The 22,653-nt window shown below is 44.5% G+C and overlaps 1 protein-coding gene across 8 annotated transcripts in view; it reads left to right on the plus strand.

The window, feature by feature from the left end:
- St7 (suppression of tumorigenicity 7) overlaps window positions 1-22,653 on the plus strand; it is a 271,419-nt gene that overhangs the window by 193,026 nt on the left and 55,740 nt on the right. For all 8 annotated transcript variants that reach the window (XM_013515988.1, XM_013515985.1, XM_005388126.2 and 5 more), the window contains one exon: window positions 20,011-20,125. In XM_013515988.1, the coding sequence (XP_013371442.1) occupies window positions 20,011-20,125 (115 nt within the window). The remainder of the gene's footprint in view (window positions 1-20,010; window positions 20,126-22,653) is intronic.

Consider the following 22,653-nt stretch of genomic DNA (forward strand, 5'->3'; position numbering starts at 1 on the left):
CTGTGGTATGAAACACGTGGAAAACCATTTATTAAAGAGTCTATCTTTCTTCCAATGAAGGTATTTGGCCCCTTTGTCAAAGTTAAGGTGGCAGAGTGTGTTTGGAGTTGTTTCTGCATCTTCTAATCTATTCCTTTGATCCCCAGGTCTGTGTTTTAGCTAGTATCATGCTATTTGTAGCTTTGTAGTGTAATTTGAGGTCTGGGGTTGTGATGCTCCTGACTTGCCTTTGTTTCCCAGAATTGCTTTTGCTATTCTAGGTCTCTTCTGGTTCCAAATGAATTTTATGTTGTTTTGTCTGATCCTGTGAAGTATACTGTTGGTGTTTTGATCAGAATTGCATTAAGCCAAGATTTAGATATTGTGAGTTGTTATACACATGGATATGCAAGTCTCACTGTAATACGATGTCTTTAACTCTTTTGGGAAGATGCCCAGAGAGGCACAGCTGGGTCAAATGAAATTTGTTTTTTTAGGTTGTTTGAAGAAATCTCCATTCTGATTTTGATAGTAGTGACACTAGTTTATGTTCCCACCAACAGTGTAGGTGGGTCCTTTTCCCCCTACAATCTCACCAGCATTGTCCGTTTTGTTTTGTTTTGTTTTGTTTGAGTTCGTGATGATAGCCCTTCTTTTTGGAATAAGATGCAGTCTCAGTATTGTTTTAATTCACATTTCTGTAATGATCAAAGATGCTGAACATTTCATGTACTTATTGACCATTTGTACTTCTTAGAAGTGTCTAACCATTTCAGTGACCTACTGTTTGGTTGGGTCTTTTATTTGGGGGGATCTAGCCTTTTTGAGTTCTTCATGTATTGAAGTTTTAGTCCTTTGAGGAGTAGCTGGCAAAATTTTTTCCTATTCTGTAGATTGTCTCTTCACCCTATTAGTTGGTTCCTTTACTGTGTAGGAGCTTTTTAGGTAATATAGTTCCATCTATTTACTCTTGATGTTACCTTGCATGCAGCTGGAGTTCGTACAGAGTGTTCTGGCCTATGCCTATGTCTTCAAGAGCTTTACCTAGTTTATCTTCCAGCAGATTCAGTGTTACTGTTTTAATATCTAGGTCTTTGATCCATTTGGTTTTATCTTAGTACAAGGTGGCAGATGCAGTGCTCGGGAAACCAGTCATCCTGGATTCTGCGTTCTGCGTGTGCCCTGGGTCTCATGACTTTGACATATTGTGCCCACTTGATGACCGATTTTGCCACAGTCCTAATCTCCTACCTCACTCCCTGCTGCAGTACACCCTATGCCCCAATACTCCACTCACTCCCTGTACACCCTGGACCACCGGTGGTGAACCTGTGGCACACATGCTGCGGCGGCTGTGTGACTGAGAGCTCTAAAAGGTTCGCCATCGCGGCCCTGGCTGTGGCAGCCATCCAAGCCAAGGTGAGCCCCCGCCTGTGTTGGTAGATGGCGAAAGCAGTCCCCGTGGGACGCTTTGGGCGTGGAGTGGGTGACGCAGCCCGACCCACACCCGCACGTGAGCCGCGGTCGGCATTGGCTGCGGCCTGGGAGCAGATGGGGCACCAGAGACGGGCACTCACAGTGGCAAGGGGCAGGTGGGACAGGCCCTCCCCACTGGGGCACCAAGACCACTGTCCCGTGCTGGCTGTAGACAGCGGGGCAGAGGTTCAAGCAGACATCACCGGGGGGGCAGGAGCCTTCCTTCCTGGCCTGGGCTTAAACTTCTCAGGGGGTCTGTGTCTAGCCTGCACCCCCTCTCCAGGTGTCTCCCTGGCTCTCGCCCGGTCACCGTGGTAGGGTACCATTGGAAACCCTGAAGGGATGCCGTTCTGTGGTTGGCCTGTGCCTCAGTCGTAAGCAGTTAACCTCTTTGCCAAATGGCTCCTGATTAAACCCTCTCGGATTTGGTGAGTGCTGCGCTGGTTCCTTCTTCAGGTCCAGCCTGCCGTGCGAAATGAGTCACTGTGGGAGTAAAACCCCATGCTATTGTCTTTGCAGTTTACAGTAGCTATTGGCTTTTCTTGGGGCTAGGCTGCTGGTCTGGCTATTTTCTCCCTGGAGGTGCCCTCCTCCAAGTTTACCTTCTCTCCAGGTGTCAGCCTAGTCCACAATCTGGTCAGTCAGTCAGTCAGTCAGTGCCTCTACTGCCCCATGCTGAGGGGAAACAAAATGCAGAGTGGCTTTGGAGTTGGCTAGCGGCTGCAGCCAGGGTGTAGAATCTACGGACTCGAGTTGGCTGGGGGCCGGGGATGGGTACGATTACAGCGCTCAAACTTTCCTGGGCCGTGTCAGTGGCAGCAGTTTCATGTAGCTGAAGCAGTGCACGCCTGACAGCAGTGAAGTCAACCTTGACCAATTTTGGGTGATCTGGCCAAATTTTAAGATTTAACAAGTCACTTCACTACTTACAGTCCCTCATATAGCTAGAGGCAGAAGACAGGGCTCCAAACCATGCTTTTGTGGCCCTCCAACCTGCAGACCATGACTTCCCTCCGAGGGTCTCAGCCAGCCTGCAGGATGGCACTGGCCATGAGCTTAAGACGGGTGGGACCTCTCGGAGGCTGATCATCCCGCCTGCCCTGGAGCCTGCTGTTTATGTGCAGCTGTTGCTGCACAACCCACTCCCCCACAAGCCGCTCCTGCTTTCTGTATCTGCTGACTTTAAATTTGCAACCTCTGTGGCCCTCTTTCAGGAGAACAACGGCAGTTTTCTATTTCCTCTGCTGTGGTTTAATCAAATCCCATTTAGTTTGCTTAGGAAAATTTGTTAAAATCTCTTGCTCAGTGATTCTACCAGCCATTTCTCCCACTTGTTTGCTGTTTTCATCACAAGCGTAGAGTGTGTCTCTGGGCACAATTTTAGGATCATTTCAGTAGGTTTTGTGGAGGGAGAGGACTGGGTAAACATGCTCTCCTTGGTCTTCCATCTCCGATTGTGTGCCTTTTGGCTGAGTTCTTTCACTGCTCTGACGGGAGATGCATAGAGCCTTTGAAGTAGATGCAGAGTTTTTTCCTCAATAACTGAGTCTGCCAGCTGTTCTCACACGTCACTAATTTTGAGGCGAGAAAAGAGTTGTTACATCTTCCTCTCAAGTGTCAGGGTACATGTTATGGTGCTTTGTCCGAGTGCACGGATGTTCCTTAGGGGACAGTGTTGCCCCATCTTACTTCCGTCAACTTTGCCCTCTACTTTTGAGCAACAGACATCCGAAGGCTCTGAGTTTAACTTAGTGGGTTCTGGTAGAACAAGCCAGGTCCAGTGTGAGAGGTTTAAGAGAGAGCATTGAGAGAAGCTGAGGCTGAGTGGATACTTTTTGTTTTTACCTTAGGGTATTGTGAGGGACACAGGAAGACAGGTGACTTCTGAGTTGATTGCTTGGGAGACAGCGGTGCTGTTTTGGGGATTGAAATTGTAAAATAAGTAGCTGGTGTAGCAGACAGGTGTGTAGGAGGAATGATTTCAAGTTTAGACAAGCTACTTCTGCTGGACTCTTACATCATCCAGATGGAAATGTCCAGTGGACAGACTATGCTCTGGAGAAGAGATTCGGAGTGGAGGAAGCTCTAGGGATAATCAGCGTGGAAAGTGCTTACACTCGTGAGTGAGGGTTAGGGAAGGAAGATTGTCTGCTGCAAAAGGGGGAGGGCAGTGTAGACCAAATACGTTGAAGGAGACTGGAAAAGAAAAAACCAGAGAGGGAGAGAGTCTCAGAAATTGTTGTACTGTATCGTTAAAACCACAGCAAGAGAGCATTTCAGGAAGGAGATATGACCAACAGTATCACATGCAGCAGAGAGGAAAATGTACGTGTGATCTGAGTGATTGCTAGCTAGGACCTGCCATTACAGTACTCAGTAATACTTGCACAGAGAAACGTATCCATTACAGTGTAACTGTAAAGACGTGGTTGGCAGTTTAGTGTACCACGGCTGGTAGGCCGTCTTACTCACTTCTCTTGTCCCTGATGCACAATACCCAACACCCACAACTTGGAGATGGAGAGGTTTACTTGGCTCGCATCTGCAGTCCGTAGCTGGCTGGCTGCAAGGCAGGAAGGCGTGTTGGAAGCGGCTGACAGAGGAAAGCCGTTCAAGTCATGTTATAGCAGCCAGGGAGCAGAGAGAGAAGAGAAAAACCCGGGAGGGAGATGTGCTTCCAGGTCCTGCCCTCAGTGACCCTGCCTCCTCCAGCCAGACCCCGCCTCTGAGCATCACATTTAGCTGTAGCACTCCCGTGATTCAGTCACCTTTCAGAAAGCTGCAATTATGAATGCATGAGGTTTCGCAGAGGTCCAGATATAAACCATCACAGTTGTGAAGTATGTAAATAGTACATTGTGTTGTTGCCGACGTTTGGGGTGACGTGCACTGCAGTAAGTAGACTGCTCGTTCGGTTAGTTTACGTGGAAGAGGAAAGGAGACCTGAGTGCCTGTAGGGGGACGGGTAAGCAGGAGACCTGCCCTTGTTCAGGTGTTGAGGAAAAAAGACAGAGGAAAAGGAGAAGTTAAGCAGACATGAAGGAGTGAGCATCACTGGTAGAATGAAGTCCTTGGGAGAATGTAGTTAGGAATTCCAGGGCACAGGAGGGAGAAAGGAGCGCTCTGGACAGCGTTTGTGTTCTCCTGAAGTTGACGTTTGAGCTCCAGTCTCCAGTGTAGTGGTATTTGGAGGTGGGGCCTTTGAGGGATGATTAGGTCGTGAAGGTAGAACCCTCATGTAATAGCATTTGTGCTCTTTCAAGAAGAGACGAGAGAAAGGCTCTCTCCCTACCACGTAGGGATACATCAGGGAAACAGCTGTCTGTAAGCGAGGCGAAGCTTCCTCAGACATCAGACCCACCTGCGCTTGAGTCCTGGGCTTCCCAGCCGCATCACTATGAGAGATAGTTTCTTTTTTTAAAAGTCATCCAGTCTGTGATTTTTTTGTTGTTACTGTTGTTACTGTAGCCCGAGCAGACTACGAAAAAGAGGGCCTGCATGTGCAGCTGACGGTTGGACAAAGCTCTGTCTGTGTACAGCGTGAGGGTTAGCGGAAGGGCAGAGCTGAAGGGATCAAACCGAGGCCTCGCTGCTGACTTTTGTTTTTTTGACTCAGTTGAACAGAAGATCATCTGCTGAGAGCTAACGGGAGGAGCTGGGTTAAAATTACGATGCGAACAGCGAAGTGGGAGTCCGTCACTAGGGGAATACTGAGGGCTCACCAGGAGCTTGGGCCCCATAGAGGTCAGAGATCATTACCAGCACACTGGGGAGGGTGGGGGGCAAGGACACAAGCGGGCGTCCAGGTAAGCAGGTATAACCGCAGGCCCAGCAGGAACTTATGAGGGGCAGTGGAGATGTGGATGGATTTGTGATGTGTCTGGACCCGCAAGCAACAAGATTTGACTATTGGTAAACGCTCCTGGCCCTACCTTTAAAACGTACTTAGCATCCCACCACTTCTTACTGTGTTCATGGCCCTTCCCTTGGTCTGAACCACCATCATCTCTCTCTTGGATTTTAGTAGTAGCCTTTTAACTGGCCTTTCTGCTTCCACTCCTGTCCCTGTGCAGCTGCTGTCTGTACAGTAGCTAGAATAGAGCCACCTAAGACATTGTTAGGTGATGTTGTTCACCAGCTTAAAGCCTTCCCTTCACCTCTCCTGTCACTCAGCTCAAGCTCCAAAGTGTCCCACAGGGCTCGGCACGGGCAGCCCTGTTCCCTCAGTGTGTTCCCTGCGCTCCGCCCACGCTGGCCTCGCTGTTGTTGAACATGGCAGCCTCACTCCCAGGGCAGCACCTTACATGAGCTGGAGCTGTTCCCTGGCACGCTTGTTCTCCGGATACCCTCATGACTTGCTCCCTTATCCTCTTCAGGTCCCCCGAAATGTCACCCTGTCAACCTTGCCTTCTTGATTGCGTAAAATCACATCTGCCTGCCCCGCACTGCCATTCCGTAGCACCTCCCCTGCATTTTTATTCTCCTCAGACTCATCACCATATGACAGTCCATATACCTTCACTAGAATTTTACTTTTAGGAAGGCAAGAATTTTGTATCTATTTACTACTATATCTCCTAGAACAGTACCTGGCACAAAACAGCTGCTTAATAACTGTTTGAAAAATGAATTCCTAAATAGATTTGGAATAGAGAAAAAAAAATAGCATGCTCAAGGAAACCTAGACATGCACAGGTTTTTAGCCTGATCAAGTTGGTGGTGGTCATACCACCTAATGCAAACAGGATGGACAGGAGAGGAGCAGTTCTGAATGGTAAAGCAATAGCTCTTGTGGGTCATATGAGGTTTGAGATACTTATTATATCTCCAGGTGGAGATTTCAAGAGGGTAGTTGATACAGATCCTGAACTCAAAGGTGACGAGTTTATGAGCTATCAACATTATATATATAGGTAACACTGCTGTCAGAGTTTGTGTCTAGATGTCCCCCCAAGACTCACGTAGTCATAGGTGGGGCTTTTTCAGAGGTGGCTGAATCTAGAGTATGTGGTTGACTCATGGTGCAGTGCTAGGATTAAGGGTGCTAGGATTAAGGGTAATTATTAAATCAGTCCACTGATTGGTTTGGCACTGCTCTAATCCCTGTAGTGTGGATGCAGTATAAAGGATGAAAAAAAAAAGGCTGTGGTCACCCCTTGCTTGCTTTGCTACCTTTTTCCCATGAGCTATTTCCCCTCTGTGATGCCTGTCTGCCATGCCACCCTGCCTTGGAGCCATCAAATTATGGCCTGAAACCTCTACAAACTGTAAGCTAAATAAACCTTTCCTCCCTTAATTTTGGGCATCAGATATTTTGTCTCAGCAATGAGAAAAGTAGTGAAGACAGTTACCTATCATATATATGATAATGTATATATTATGCTATCTATCATATATGTGGTTTAACGCCACAGTATCAAATGGAAGCATACATGTGGAGAGATAGAGGAGAGAGAAAGTGAACCTTAACTGTCTCCAGCATTGATAGGCTTGATTGGAATAGAGAAAAAGAAATAGCATACTCAAGGAAAACCTAGACATGCACAGGTTTTTAGCCTGATCATGTTTCTGAGAAGCAGCAGCTGGAGAGCTCGGAGTAGAACCAGGGGACTGCTGTATCACTGGAGCTAAAAGAAGAACTTTGAGTAATGAGAGTGGCCTGAGAAAGATAGGGACCGTAAAAAGTTACGAAAGACAAACCTTTGTGGTCTCGGTGAAATTAAAGAGGACTTTAGTTAGGGCTAGCGGCATACCTGGAGAGCAGGCCATTCTGGTAAAGTGTGACAGTTTTGAATTTTAGATAAACTGTAAGTGGCATCAAGGTCTGGAATTTCCCTATGACCTTGGGTTGCTTAATCACACTGGAGAGTCTTTTGCTTCGAGAAGACCCAGTCTAGATTATTAGGGAGGATGTTGGTGTGGAATGAAGTCATTTACACTGAGGGTAGGTCTTGAAGTTAAGAGTAATGATACGGAGCTGGATGCCAAAATCTTCAGTATTTGAAGATCTGTTTCCTGTCACACTTTACTCCGATATTTGGGCAAACAGGGGAGAAAACACGGTGAGGAATAGTCACAAGTGCTGGAGTTCTGTGGCGTGAGTTCTGAGGAGCAGGAACTGCTGCTCAAGAGCTGGACGGCAGTGGTCTGTGTGAGCTTGCGCACCTCTTGGGGGACAGTGCTGGTGGTGTGTGGTGAGGGACGCAGGTGCAGCAGAAGATGTGGGGTGGAGAGAGAGCCCTGGAAGGTGCCGTGGTCCACAGCAGGGTGTGGACGACGGTCACAGGCTGAAGCGCTGATCTCCGGTCGGTGGCCCCAAAAGAATCTTCCGTTAGAGCTCACTATCAGTCTGGCCCTATTGTAAGATACCTGCCCGAGTATGTGTTCCCTTGTCCCAGGGGGAGCACAAGTGAGCATATTTTCTGAGTTGTCTTATTTAGCATTACCTATGTGCATGTGGAGGGGTATTGGCCAAATGCAGTGATTGTGCTTTTGGCATAAAAAGTCCTTTCTGCCAGTAATTGCTGACCACTGTGTTCAGCTGCTTGTCGAGACACTGCTGGAGCAGGAGGGCGATGCCGTGTCACTGCGATGCTTATGATGGGAGATGCTTGTGGTCCTCTGGTCTGTGAGCCTGCTTCCAAGCCATCAAGCATGCATCGAACCTGCAGGTTTGTTCCCATTTTAAGCTGTTTAAGATGAAAGAGAAATAATTTACTCAGAGTGTTACCATAAGTTTTGAAGAAGGTATCAGTCTTACTTTCCCCCAAGACAGTATGAAGGCCACTTCTTTGCTGCCCCTTTTCCATTTCAAAGAAGGAAATTTCTTCTATAAACCATAAATAAACAGTGGCCTTATTGGTTCTTTGTGCGAAGGAAATTTCTTAGGTGTCTTAAAGTAAGCTTAACTAATAATCACTGAGGAGAGCAGTGGGTGAAGAGTGGAATCTCTGAAGATCTGTAAATTCTGCCTAGAGTTGTGCTTGTGCCACCTTTAAATGACTGATACAGAAGAGGAAGTGCTAGACTGCGAATATTTTTGTTAGGAGCTTGTCTCATTCACTACAATTTTTTTTTTAAACCGGGAATCGAACTCGGGATCTTGTGCTTGCCAGGCAGGTTCTGTGCCGCTGAGCTACATCCCCGGCTCATTCATTACAGTCCTTAAGGAAAAGTTCCCTCTAGAATGAACAGAGCACAGTTTTGACAGAAATAGGTAATTATTTAGATTACCTTTTAGCCTTTTGAGTCTGGGGGTTACAAAATTGGCCGAGCAGTCATCCTCATGCCTGAAACTGTTAGTGTTCTCTCTAGTGGTCAGTGATGGACTCGTTTATATACGCATCCGTTCAGGGAAGAACTGGTTAGCTCTGTCTGTGCAGATCCTGGGTTACTCCTGTCACTTTTCAATCGGTGCAGTTATTATTTGCCTTTGAATTGGTTCTGAAAATGATATTTTCTTATTAGTGTACATTAAGCACCTCAAGGCTGCATTTATAGTGATCTGTGTAAATGGAGCTCTCATGGACCTCTGAGGATTCTAATAAACAATTCATTCTTTTCTTTTGTAGCCCAACATGTCAGTAAAAATCACTAACAAAATAATAGCCGTGCAATATGGGGTGTCTTTTCTATTTTCTATTTATGCCTTTATTTGAAACTGTAATTAAATAATGTCAAACTTGCAACTATAACAAAATAGTATCTGCTGTTTGAATATAATACAGGCCAAATTCTGTAAGCTTTAATTAGGCTGAGCTCTCACTGACCTCAGCAGGAATCTGGCTGAGGCACTCACTTAATTACCTCTGCCTTAAAATATGTAAGAAGTTTCCCATTGCTTCTCTCTCTCAAGGAACAATACATGGATGGCTCAACTAATAACATGTTTAAATAGATACAGATCTAACGGGAAAGTTCAAACTGTTACTTTTACCCTCTAAGTTAGCTGAGGAAAAGCATGTAGACTATCCTTCTAAATTGTATCCATGGAGTGTTTCAGCGCCAGGGAATTACCTCTCCTTTTTCCCATTTGAGCTCATAAATGTTAACCTCACAAGTGCCTCAGATTCTTCTATTGAAATAAACTTGAACTGACAATAGCCCGGTGATGTAAAATTGAAACTGAAATTTTACCCTTGGCCCGTCCCGTGTCCTTCCCCACAGGTATGAGAGGCGTCGTGGGAGAGTGAGTGTTTTCATTCTGTGTAAACTCCGATATTTGGGCAAACAGGGGGGAAAGTAATTACCCGTGTGGAGGAGATAGCGGGTCATAAATAAACAGAACTGCGCTAGATAGTGAGTGAGTTTAAAGATTTATTTAGAATGACTGAGCTTATGGAAAACAGGCCTCTATATTTATCATATGCTTTCATTCAAGCTTGATATGGAAACTGGAGTCTTTTCGTAATAGAAAAGCTAATTATGTCAACAAGTTGTCTATTCTCTCTCTGGGGATTGAGCCCAGCGCCTTCATGCTGAGCTGTATCTGCAGCCTGTTTTTTCTTATTTTGAGATAGGTTCTTACTAAATTGCTAAGTTACCCAGACTGGGCTCATATTTGGGACCTTCCTGCCTCAGCCTACCGAGTAGCTGGGATTACAGGCATATGTCAGTGTACCTGGCACAAGTCACTTTTTTGTACATTATTTTTAAATAAAAAGAGATGGCCTGTATATCTGCAACTAAAACAGAAAGGAAACTAAGTAGTCACACGGTTGGAAAAATTTTTCCTGCACCGGTAATGGTTCCATCCTGTGTCTGGAGCTGTGTGTACTGAGAACTGAGGACCATCCCTCTCTTGGTGATGAGGAGGCTGAGCACACACAGGGTGCAGAAACTCCACTATCCCAGAATGCAAACCCAGGTCTAAGCAACTGCAAAGGCACAGCTGTGCTTGGCGTTTGTAACGTGCTCCCTCCCCCAGGGAGCCCTTTTCTCTCTAGAGGACACCGGTAGGAGGGGCCTGCCGTGGTTCTGGAGAACAAACAATGTGAGGTTGTGTGACAGAAACGTGTTCCTCCAGGTAACCTTGTGTAAGCCTGACTCCAGCCTGGACACTAAGGGTTAGGCTGGGAAGGAATTGACTGTAGAGCTGGTTTAGCTCTGACACATCCTTCAGGACAAAATAGTAATTTTTAGGTCTCCTTAGGCTACAACCATAGCAAATCTCCTCTCTGGAACTCAAATGGAAAATGAAGAAGTGGGACTATGCACCATAATTTATGTGAGACTCACAGTGATTTGAAATTACTAGAGAACTGAGGTGTGTGTAGTCTGTCAAAGTCTGCCATGTCATACTGGAGGAATTCTCTTGATGCTGCTTAGTCAGAGACCCCTGTGTGTGAACACTAGCATCACTTTAATGAGACAGAGTCAGACCTTCAATGGGAAGGCTATTAGAAAATAAAATAAGTCAGTCCAATGAATTCAAGCTCCTCTTGAGGAATTACATGTGAAACATATTTCTAATGAACTTCCTGTGGAAAAACAAACTTTTTTTATTGACAGGAGGACTAACTTGGTAAACTGCCCGAGATGGGCTCAAATTTACAATCCCCATACCTCAGGCTCCCAGAGTGCTGGTTTTATAGGTGTGTTCTGCCACATCCAGTTTTGAAGAACCTTTAAAAATATATAAACATAGAAGGAATAATATACACAGGATACTAAAGGAACATTAATAGCTTTTTTATACCAATAATGGACTAGCAGGGAAATAAATCAGGAAAACAATTCCATTCACAATAGCTTAAAAAAATGGAATACGCAGAGATCAGTCTAACCAAGGAGGTGAGAGAACTCCATAATGAAAACTACAAAACTGAAGGAAGACTCTGAAGAAGACACTAGATACCGCCATGCTCGTGAGTCGGCAGAGTGAATATTGGAAAGTAGCCACATTACAAGAAGCTGTCCACAGATTCAGTGCAATCCCCATCAGAGTACTAACGACATTCTTCACAGAGCTAGAAAAAACAATTCCAAAATTCATGCAAACAAAAAAGACCCAAAGTAGCCAAAGCAACCCTGAGCAAAAAGAGCAAGGCTGAAGGCATCACAGGAGCCAGCTTCCAATTACACTACAAAGCCGTAGTAACAAGAACAGCATGGTACCAGCCCACAGTAGACACACAGACCAGTGGACAGAACAGAGGACCCAGAAGCCAACCCGTGCAGCTTCCGTCAGCTGGTTCTTGACAGAGACACCTTGTTATGGTTTGTGTCTGGTGTCCCCCCAAAGCCTCATGCGGCCATGGGGCAGGCTTTTAGAGATTAATTATGGGTGTGAGAGCTGCACCCGCCCTGGGGTGGGTAGTTTGCATATGTAAGGGAGAGAAAGAGGCTGCTTCTGGCCATTTCCTCCCTTGTGTGCTTGTTGCTTTGGCTGTGTTCTGTCGTCGTGAGCTGTAGCCCTCTGCCATGTGCCACTCTGCCTTGTAACTTGCCAAGTACGGACTGAAACCTCCACGAACCGTAAGCGAAATAAACCTTTCCTGCCTTAATTTTGGGTGTCAGGTATTTTGCCCCAGCAACGAGAAAAAAGTAACCAAGACACACCACAAATACACAGAGGAAAAAAGACAACACCCTTAACAAATGGTGCTGGGAGCACTGGGTGTCTATATGTGTGAGGCTGAAGCTAGGTCTCTCTCACACTCAGTAAAGAAAATTCTGCTCAAAATGGATCAGGTGGGTATAAGACCTGAAACTTTAAAAGTGCTACAAAACATAGGCAAAACGCTTAAAGCCTTTGGCTTAGGTGGACTTCCTGAATAGGACTCGAGAAACACAGGAAAGAACAGCAAGAATCAACAAATGTGATGACACCAAATAAAAAATTTCTCTATAGTAATGGAACCCACCAATAGCGCCAAGACAGCCAACAGGGTAGAAAATCTTTGCCAACTCCTCTTGTGACAGAGGGTTACTCTCCAGAATATGTAAGAACTCAAAAATTTAACTCAAAAAATCAAATAGCCCAGCCAACAAATGGGTAAATGGGTTGAACAGAGACTTCTCCAAAGAAGTACAAATGGCTGATGAACGCTGCATGTGGAAAAGCACTGAGCACCTTTAGTCACTAGGGAAATGCAGGTCATGCTTACACTGACATTCCATTTAACGCCAGTCTGAGTGGCCATCGCTAAGAATACAGAAAACAGTAAACACGAGTGAGGCTGTAGGGTGAAGGAACCCTTCTACACTGCTGGTGGCAATGTAAATAAGTGCAGCCACTATAGAAATCAGTATGGAAGTTCCTGAAAATCTAAAAATAGGGCTGCCATTTGATTGAGCTGTACCACTCCTTGGTATATAACCAAATGTATTAAAGTCTGCATACTATAGAATAACTACATCTTGTGTTCATGGGGAAGAATTCACAATACCCAAGATATGAAATTAGCTTATATGCCAAACAACAGGTGAATAAAGAAAATACAGTGTATATACCCAGTGGAATATTACTCAGCCATGAAAACAACAAAATTATGTCATTTTTAACAAAATGGGCAGAGCTGGAGATCAGCATGTTGAACTGGAGATCTTCACAGAAGTATAGATCATCATCTGAGTCTAGCGTTTTTCACATAAATATGTGAAATGTGAGTCTAGCTTACGTGAAATAAGCTAGGCTCAGACAGTATCCCATGTTTTCCCTAATATATGGGATGTAAGCACACATACACACACAAAGATGTCATGAACACTGAAGAAAGATCATCATCATACTAGAGGAGGGGAAGGGAATATAAGGGCAGATAGTACAGAGTGGATATGATCAACCTATGTTATATGCATGTGTGAAAATCCTACATGAAACAGTATTTTGTAAAATTAATAGACAATAGTAAAAATATATTTAAAATAACAAAATGAAAACTAATTATATATAAGAAATAGGTATACTACCTAGAATTTAAAATAATAATTCATGGAATAAATTAATAATGATTAAAATTTTTGCATTTTATTTATTTCAATTGAAAGAAACAAATGCTGTGATAAGCTACAGCGTCTGTGTGACCGCCATTCACCCCCTGCAAGGTGCTAGTGAGCTTTTCAATTTGTTTTTATCTATTTTCATAATATATACCCATAAGCTGCGTGTAGTTTTGTTTTGTGTACAATTCAAATTTACTTAAATGGGCTCATGTGTGAGAGCACATTTCTCGCAGTGCACTTCTTTACTCAGAAGTGTTTGATTTTTGTCCGTACTGAGACACGTTGGGATGTAGCTCAGCCCCTTTATCCCCGGAGTAGCATCTTGTCATGCAGACAGCCCTCATTTCGTGTACCCAGCCCGCTGTTCATGACAGGCTTCCTCCTCGTCCAGTGCATGTTGAATGTGCGAGTGGCTCCAGGAGCTCAGCTGGGAGGAGACCCCTGGGGTGCAGAGGAGGCCTTTTTCCATTGTACAAAGTCTTCCAAATGAGCTACGGGTAAAAGATGTTCAGTTTTTAAAGTGTCCTATCACTGCTAAAGTCCTTTTTTGAAGTCCTTTGACTCTTTAAGTTTTACTCCTAATTGGCAAACTAAGCACTGTGGGCCAAACCCAGCCTGCGGTCTGCCTGTAAGTAACGTGTTAAGGGGCGAGCCCTGCATACTCACTGCCGAGTAGCCCACGGCTGCTGTCACGCTACACTGTCAGCGTTCAGTGTCACAGTGGAGACCGTATGGCTTGGAAGAACCCACATGGTTACTGTCTGGCCCCTTACGGAAACAGTTGCTGATCACCGAAATGATAGCATTACCTTGCAGCATTCTTTTTAATTCTTTGTTATTTTTGCTTTTGAACTTATCTAATATTTAGTTGCATAAATGAAGATAATTTCAGGGGGTGATAAAGTAATAGGAAATGGCAGCGTGCATGGTGGTTGGTGATACTAGGTAGGAGGTCAGGAAGAACCTGAGAAGATGCCCTGTGAGCCGAGACCCAGCGGGTAAGGAGACCAAAGCTGGAGAGGTTAAGTGATTTGTGTAAAATTACAGAGGTAGGAAGTGGCAGAGGTTGAATTTCAACTCAGAAATACAGAACTGTTTACTCTCTAAGACAGCTGTTTTCTTAAATTCATGTAAAGACAGTATGAAGCAGGCATATAAGTATTGTGTCGGAAATGTAAACAGAAATTGTTTAGTTCTCCTGCACTTGGCAGTCCAGACACTGGGGTTCTGATGTGCTGAAATTTGAAACATCATCGTCAGTGTTGATGACTGGATTTGAATCATCATCCCAGCGTTAGCCTTGGCTGAATCACTTCAGTGTGCAGGCTTCACTGTGTTTTGTGGGTGGGGTGGGAAGGAGCTTGTCTGTAAAGTGAGGAAAGTGTTCGAATGCTCTCCGCGGACCCTCCTGGCTCTCAGATTCTGCGATGCCGTGACTTTAGGAGGTGGCATTTGATTTGGGCTTTAGAAGGAGGGGTGATTTTGACAGGCTGCCTTATAAATGGGGGAAGAGGTATTCCAGGTGGTGAGAACTATTTGAGCAAAGACACAGTGGCCAGTAACTGTAGCAAGAATCCTAGGAATGGTGTGTAAATAATCTGCTCTGACAAGGCTGAAGTTTAATCCTACAGAAGACAGGAGAAGGAAGAGGAATCTGGCACCGAGCTGAGAGAGGGCCTTGAAGTTATGCTTAGATGTTGGAATTTTTTCTCTGGAATTACAGAATTTGAAAGGTCCTTGGAAGTATCCTTCTCCCATGACTGGCTTCTCTATATAAACAGTTCCAGAGGTAGACTTCTCTGGACCATCTCTTTCATTTTTACACAGCTCTAAGAGTAAGAAAACTATTCTGTACATTGAGTCAGACTTATAGACTCTGGCTATACTTTGTCTGAGGTATAGATAATGCGAGATTATAAACGGTAGAAGAACGTGTTTAGGGATATGTAACCCAAGGCCTGAACTAGATCTGTGGCAGTACACAAATAGTATGTCCCGAGAGGAGTAGGACTTGGAAAGCACTGCAGCCGTGAAGTGCACAGGGAGCACCCAGGATGGGTCGGTCACTGCTCAAGAGTGCTGCGCAAGCCCTGGGTCCTGCTCCTGAGGAAGATGGTGAGCAGGCTGCCAGGACAAGGACTGGGATGGTTCAGCTCAGGAACTGCACCCAGCTTGCAGGTGGAGGGCAAGAGGTCGGGAGTTAGGAGGCGGGCAAGGGTTTCTGAGAGGTAGCCACACTGACCCGGGAGGCAGAAGGGAGAGTGCTGCGGGGAGGGAGCGAAAGTGAGCTCTTTAAGGAATTGAAAGCTGTTCCGTGGCTGAACTGTACCATGTGCCAGGTGGCCAGAAATGGGGCCAGTGCAGCAGACAGTGGTTTCGAGGAACTGTCTGCCTTGCTAAGAATTGTGGATTATACCAGGAATTTGTTGAGAACCCAGGATTGTTAAATGTAGTCACTCTCCCCCAAGAGAGTGTCAGATGTATGCGCATGCATTTAAAATATTAGAACGTATAGAAAACATAGGGGAAGAAGTAAAAAATCACCTTTAATCTCTCCTGCCAGAAATAACTACTGTTGACACATTTCAGTGTTTTTCTCATCATGTGTATTCCTGTGCATAGGTGCATAAGAAAAGCATGACCTTGTTGCAAATATAGTTTGTGTATGTGGTGTTTTCTCAGCTCACATACATGCCAGCATGTTTTAACAATGCCATTAAAAATTCTTTGAGACATTACTTCTAATGACTACATACTGTAGCCCAAAAGATGATGATATTTTATTATACTTGAATGTCTTATAATGGGTTAGTTTTTAACTTGCTGCTTTTTATTTTTTCCTATTACCAGTAACACTGATAAAGAGCTTGTTTATAAACTTACCCTCACATCTGATTGTTTTCTTGGGGTGCATTTAGCCAGGTCCATGCTGCAGTGGGATGGCCCAGCTGTCCAGTGGTGTGGTGGGCTTTGTGTCTGTGACAGCGTTGTGAAGGTTTACCTGCAAAGAAGTGATCCTTATTTGAGCAGCCTTATTTGAGCAATGTAGCCAAAGTGTGAAGGCTGAAGCTAGGTTACTGGTAACAAGTTTAGAGAAAGAGGAGATAGCGCTGACACTTCAGGTGTTGGCACGACAGCTTTCTGTAAACATGATGAAAGCTCTTGGCGCTTTTTACGTACTTATTCAAGGACTTTAGGAGCCTCTGGAGTGGGAGGTGTCGGGGTTAGTGATGCTCTTCCCCAAGGTAGGCAGCGTCAGGAGGAAGAACAAGTTTCGTGCTTTGGTCCAGGAATGGAAAACTTACCGGCTCAGTATTAGTTGTGGAGGCTTTAGAGATGCAGAGGTAAAGCTGTCGGGAAGACAGTTTGGAAGCTGGTCTGCTAGCTTAGGAGAGAGGTCAGAAAGGATGGCAGTGTGTGGGAACCATCCCCAGGAAGACGGTGGTGCTGAGACCCTGCGCAAAGAGCAAGGAGGGCTAGAGGTGAAGGAGTTGTGGTAAGAGCCATGGAAACCGACTCGGAAGATGACTTGTTCCAAAGTAACAGACAAGAGAAGCTAGAAAAGGAACTGTGAGATAGTTACTACAGGAGAGTGGGATTGAGGGTGCTGAGAGAGGGAGTTCCAAGGAGAAGCTCGTCAAGCCATCAGGTGATGGGGAGATAGAGCAAGAAAAGGGCCGGGGGCGGGGGCGGTGCACAGGAGCAATTCAAGTCGCTGTGTTGTGGGACAGTGGATTGAGAACCGCGGGCCAGGAGCCCGACTGCAGCCATGGTGTGCAGAGTAAAGGGATCAAAAGGAACAAGGGACGGTGCTCCTGGACGCTTTTCTCAGAAGGGCTGAAGGGTGTGATGCAAGCAGCTGAGGGTTTACTTTTCCTTCTCGTTTATTTGAAGCAAGGGAAGCTAGGTTTACAAATTGTCATGTGACTTGCATTACCTCTCCAGCATTTGCTCTTCTTTGTGTTTAAAACTCTTCTCTTGGCAGTTTTTCTGTGTTGAACAACACACGCCATCCAGGTTCCCAGGGGAAGCACTGCTGCTCAAGCTCCTGGTGTCCTACAGCGCTGCAGAAACCAGTGAGGCCGGTGCATCTGTGCACGTGGTCTCGCTGGGTTGTAGCAAGACTTTGCATTTAAGCTTCAGCAACTAGTATTTGCAAGTGCAGCTTTAAAATTACAGAATATGCCTCTGCCCTTGAAGTTTGATTGTTACCTGAAGAAATGGTCAAAAACAATAAACGTTTAAAGCTTACAGTTTAGAGGAGTCTTTTTTGTATTGCCAATTGCTGAATGACAGAGAGCTTTAATTCTAACAAGTTTTAATTAGAGAGAGCAAAAAATCAAAGGGTCATGTCAGCCAGAGTCATAGCAAACCAGACCAAGAGAGCTTTTATTGGTTGCAGAACGTCAGCATCCTGTGGCGGTGTCTTTTTCACCTCCGTTACGAACAGTGAAAACACTGCAGACGTCTCACAGAGGCTCAGACTCTCAGTGTCCTTGAACGCAGAATCATTTTGACGGGTGTTTTTCACTGGCAGTGTGCTCTTTGGGGCTGCAGAACTTTTAAAGATACACTAAATTCTTGGTTTTAAAAAACAAAGCAGTATGATAAACATTCCCAGGAAAGGAGGAAGTAGATAGTGCAGAATACACCAGTTCATAGTTTGACAGTGAATTAGCCTATTTTTGAATATTACTTCTCTCAGAATAATTACTTTAAAGATGTTGACATTAAAAAGAGTTATCACAGGCTGGACGTGGTGGCGCATGCCCCGAATCCCAGCACTGGAGAGGCTGAGGCAGGATGATTGCCGTGAGTGTGCGGCCAGCTTGGGCTGCACAGTGAATTGAAGGCCACCCTGAACTACACAGTTGGACCCTGTCTCAAATAAAAAAAGAGAAAAGAAAAAAGAGTTGTCACTTTCTTAGAGATCGTTATGTCATATTAGAAAAGTTTTCCATGTAGAAGATCAAATAGAACAGCATGGATGTATGACTTTGATTTTTATAAAAAGCCTGATTTTCTTTCCCTTACGATGAGATTTTACCATTTTCTAAGATACGAGTTTGCACTAAAATTCTCAGCCCTTCCTTCTTTCTTTGTTTTCCAGTGAATTTAACATTATTTATTTTAGCTGCCTTTACACTTCTCCCTCCCATCCAGTGTAAAGCTTTAACCACTCCTCCATCAGTATGGCCAGCTCCCTTGCTCCTTGACTTCAAGGGCTCTGTTCGGTCTACCTAGAGTCAGCGAAGGCAGTGGGTTTGACATCTTGCCGCTGACTCTGGCTGGCTGGAACTCGGCAGTCGTGGCATTGATAGCCGCTGCCAACCCACAGCCCTCAAGGTGTTAGCCCTCACGATGGCCCTGGCTAGCAGCCTTGCTTCCCGAAGCAGGTCTTCCCTTGGTGACTGCTCTGCACTTCCTCCTGTACCTCTAAATTTCTCCTGCCGCCTGTTCCCTTGGTCTCAGAAGGTGATGGAGACTCCTGCTTTATTGAGGTCACCAGGCCGGAACTTGTGAATTTCTTTATCCCCAGCCCCAACCCTGTTCACCATTTTTTTCTCAATGTAGCACCTTCCAGCTACTTTCCTACTTTTTCTCAACTTTGTTACCAGGTTGCTTAAAGCAGTGCCTACTTGCTTACCCTTCTTCTATCTTTTGCCCAAATTGTTCATGACAAGTTTCTCGGTGACCTGTAAAGCCTGTGAGGTGCTTTTCAGCTTTCACTGTGTTTTGTGTCTCTAGGGCAATGGCGGCGAACCTGTCAGAGCTTTCAGTGATGACAAACACCCGCTGCAGCTGCCTGCCGGAGTGCACGCCACTGCTCTGTGGCACTGTGTCATGACTGAGCAGTTTCAGTCTTTAGGAAAAGCCTCTAGTATTTTCTCCCACTTCAGAGTCTCATGAATTCAAACTTCAAACATGAATTCAGAATATCAGAAAAAGTATTTAATGCTTTAAAAATAATAGTGGTTGTAAAAGCATATGGTCTAATATCAATTTTCTTTTTATATTATGGAAATATGTTATAATTCAGTATCAGATATACCCTTAAAATAAGAAATATTTAGTTCATAAAATGCCTGACTGTGTAATTTCACTATGTATATCAAAACGAAAGCAACGTATTGTCTCACTAGTGTAAGAACCTGAAAGAGTGAATAAAAACTAGGACATATGATAAACATTGTGGATCGAATGGAAACTGCTCAAAAGTAAAGAGCAACTGGGATGAGAGAAAAGAGAAAAGAAAGAAGGGGAAATTTATGTATATATGTATATACAGGGTAGCTAACATAGTTGTACTCCTGACTTCTATCCTTTATTGAAAGGAGCAGTTGATGATTAATTATGTGATCAATCTTGCATGTCTCTATTTGTTTTCCTGAGAAACCACTTTGAAGATATCAATATATAATACAACAACCGTTGTTAATTTTCTGTCACCTTGTCTGAAATTCAGTATTGCTCATACTGTTCTTGTGCTGTTTTGTAAATGGATGTCTGTTAATGTTTTCATTCTTTTATTTTTAAAATAAAAAAAAATCATAATAATAAAAACATAAGAAATACATGTTAACTCCTCTTTGGTTTCTTCTTTTTTAGTTAATGAAGGAGTTCCCGCTCCTTAGTATGTTCAACATCCATGAAAACCTTTTAGAAGCCCTTCTGGAGCTCCAAGCGTATGCTGATGTTCAAGCAGTTTTAGCAAAGTATGATGGTGAGTCCTGGGGTATTTTCATGTGCTTGAGAACTCCTATCTCCGTGACATAGTTAGTGATTAGATAGGAAGGGTCTTTTCAAGTAGCACAGTAGTTTAATAACTCTCCTGTCAAAAAGTTTCACCTGCAGTGTCGTGGTGGTGTTTCATAAAATCCTTGAGTTCATGCTCAGCAGGGGCTCATGCCCCTCTACACACACACGCTCTTCCCACGTACTCTGCTGCGTTCTCCCCGGGAGGCTCTGTGCTCTGCTTCCCTCCTCCGTGGTCAGGCAGAGTCACTCCTGTTTGGACAGCACCAGCTAGTAGAAGTCTTGCTGTGACATTCACTGTGACCTCTCTCTGTTGGCCTTGTGGGTCCTCTGGAGCAATGTGAAACGGCTGGCGTGGCCCTGCACCTGTGGCAGCTCAGTAGCTACCTGAAGATAAAGCTGTGTGCCCTTCACCCTGATCTCCTCCTCACTGCAGAATAGCCTGTTTCATGGAGAGCCTTCAGTGCCCTTCGCCACTGTGGCGACTTTTCCATTTTTCTATTCTTAACACATTCCTATCCTTAACGTCTTAGAGATTTTTAAACATACCTCATGTTGGTATTATCCAGGAATTCAGTATTTGATCAATCATATAAAAATTACCTGCATAATTACCTGCCGTGATCTAGCTACTGGAGTATCTGCAGAAGTCCATACTGTTCTGCCCTATTTCAGTAAGTGCCCCTAAAATAAATGTGTTTGCCTACAAGATGGATATTACAGAGTGAGAACATATATAATTTTTACTTATAAAATATTCTTTCTTTAGTATGCACCTTTAGTTCATTTAAAGAAGTATTAAAGTCAGTAACTTCCAGGAATTCATCGAACACAGAATAAGCCAGACCATTTGGGTCCTTATTTTATTTTATTTTATTTTATTTTAACTTTGAGACAAGCTCTCACTATGTTGTTCAGGCTGGCCTTGAACTCACGGTGATCCTCCTGTCTCAGCCTCTTGAGTGATGGGATTACAGGCATGTGCCACCACACCAGCTGGGTCTTATTTTTGACACAAAATTTTTAAGCTATCTTTGAAATGGATTGGGTTTGTTAGCTCTTACAGTTGGTACAACTGAGGTATTATGAGACTGTATTTGTTTAGTTTTTCTCAAACTCATGCTCAAATTGATGGAAATTAAGCCTTCAGCCCATGGTGGCATTATTTTTCCTTTGTAGACATGAGCACGCTGTGTAATAAGGTATATGCTTTTAGTATGGAACTCATTTTAGAAAAGAGAAACGTATTTGTGGAACACTTTAAAGTACACAAAATAAAGACTGTTTGGATCATGTCTGCTCATTTTTACTTTTTTTTTTTATATGTTGGAATCACTGTACAGCTGAACAGTGGTGTGGGCTTGGTGGTCTAAGTTGGGAGGCTTCCTTTTAGGCAAAACGCTGCATTGAGATTCCTTTAGTATCAAGGGAACCCGTGCCCACAAGTTTAGGTGCCAGTGTACTTTTCCAAATGCCGTAGCAAGGCTGCAGTGCTCCTCTCCAGTGCTGACCTGTGCTCCAGTTGATACATCAAAGCTTAAGAAATAAAGATTTAGCGAATAGAGCCTTACGGGTCGTAAATCACATGAGGCCCCTTTCAGTGAAGATCTTGGTCCATCACAGAAACCATCATTCTGTGTTGCAGAACTGATTGCAAAATTAGAAATGAGCTCATGTGGACCTCTTCACGTTCTCTGTGTGTCCTGTTGCACAGCGTCCGTTCTACAGCAACCAAAGGCTGATTTATTAGATTCTGATAACATACGTTCATGTTAGTTGTTACAGCAGTCCGCCCCACCCTCCACTAAAACTTGGCTCCGCTTCGAAAAATTCCTTTGTTGCAAATGGACAAACTCACCATATCAAGGCTCTTGTGTTGAGCTTTGTTTATGTGTGTACCTGGCAACAGAAATAATGTCCTTGTTCATTATTCATGGAAAAAGAGCTTCATGAGTGGCAGGACACATGGTGTTGCTGAGATACCTCATCAGGGGTTCTGAGTCCTGCACTTGTCCATAGAATGCAGATGACCTAACCTTGACTGAATTCTGAAGGGAGTTTCGGTGCTGACTTGGCTCAGCTCTCCGTCATTTACGGTAGAAATATAATAAAGTGGCTGCTGAAGTTACTGTTCTTGAGAGGTGACCTGCATCCACTCAAGACTGTTGAAAAATGTGTGTCTTGTTCCTCATCCCGTACCATAAAATGGGTTCTTTCAAGTTCAGCACTATTCCTTTTCCTGGGGTCTTGAAGGACCCTGAGTGAGCTGCTGGCCCTTTATCTGCTCTGTGCAAGAGAAGTGGGCGCTCTGGAGTGCTAAGCGTACAGCTTCTGGGGTGCACCCTGTTCTTTCCTACAGGTGTCCCCATTCTCACCGTGAGGTGTTGGAGGTAGCGCTTTGAATTCCAGTCCCTCCGTCTCTCTCCACTGAACTGCACCCAGAGGAAGAGGGTTATGTATTATCTTTGCAGATTGGAACACTGCCAGGGTAGCTGC

The sequence above is a fragment of the Chinchilla lanigera genome, unplaced genomic scaffold (assembly GCF_000276665.1).
Source record: "Chinchilla lanigera isolate Chin_1 unplaced genomic scaffold, ChiLan1.0 scaffold00031, whole genome shotgun sequence".
NCBI lineage: Eukaryota > Metazoa > Chordata > Mammalia > Rodentia > Chinchillidae > Chinchilla > Chinchilla lanigera.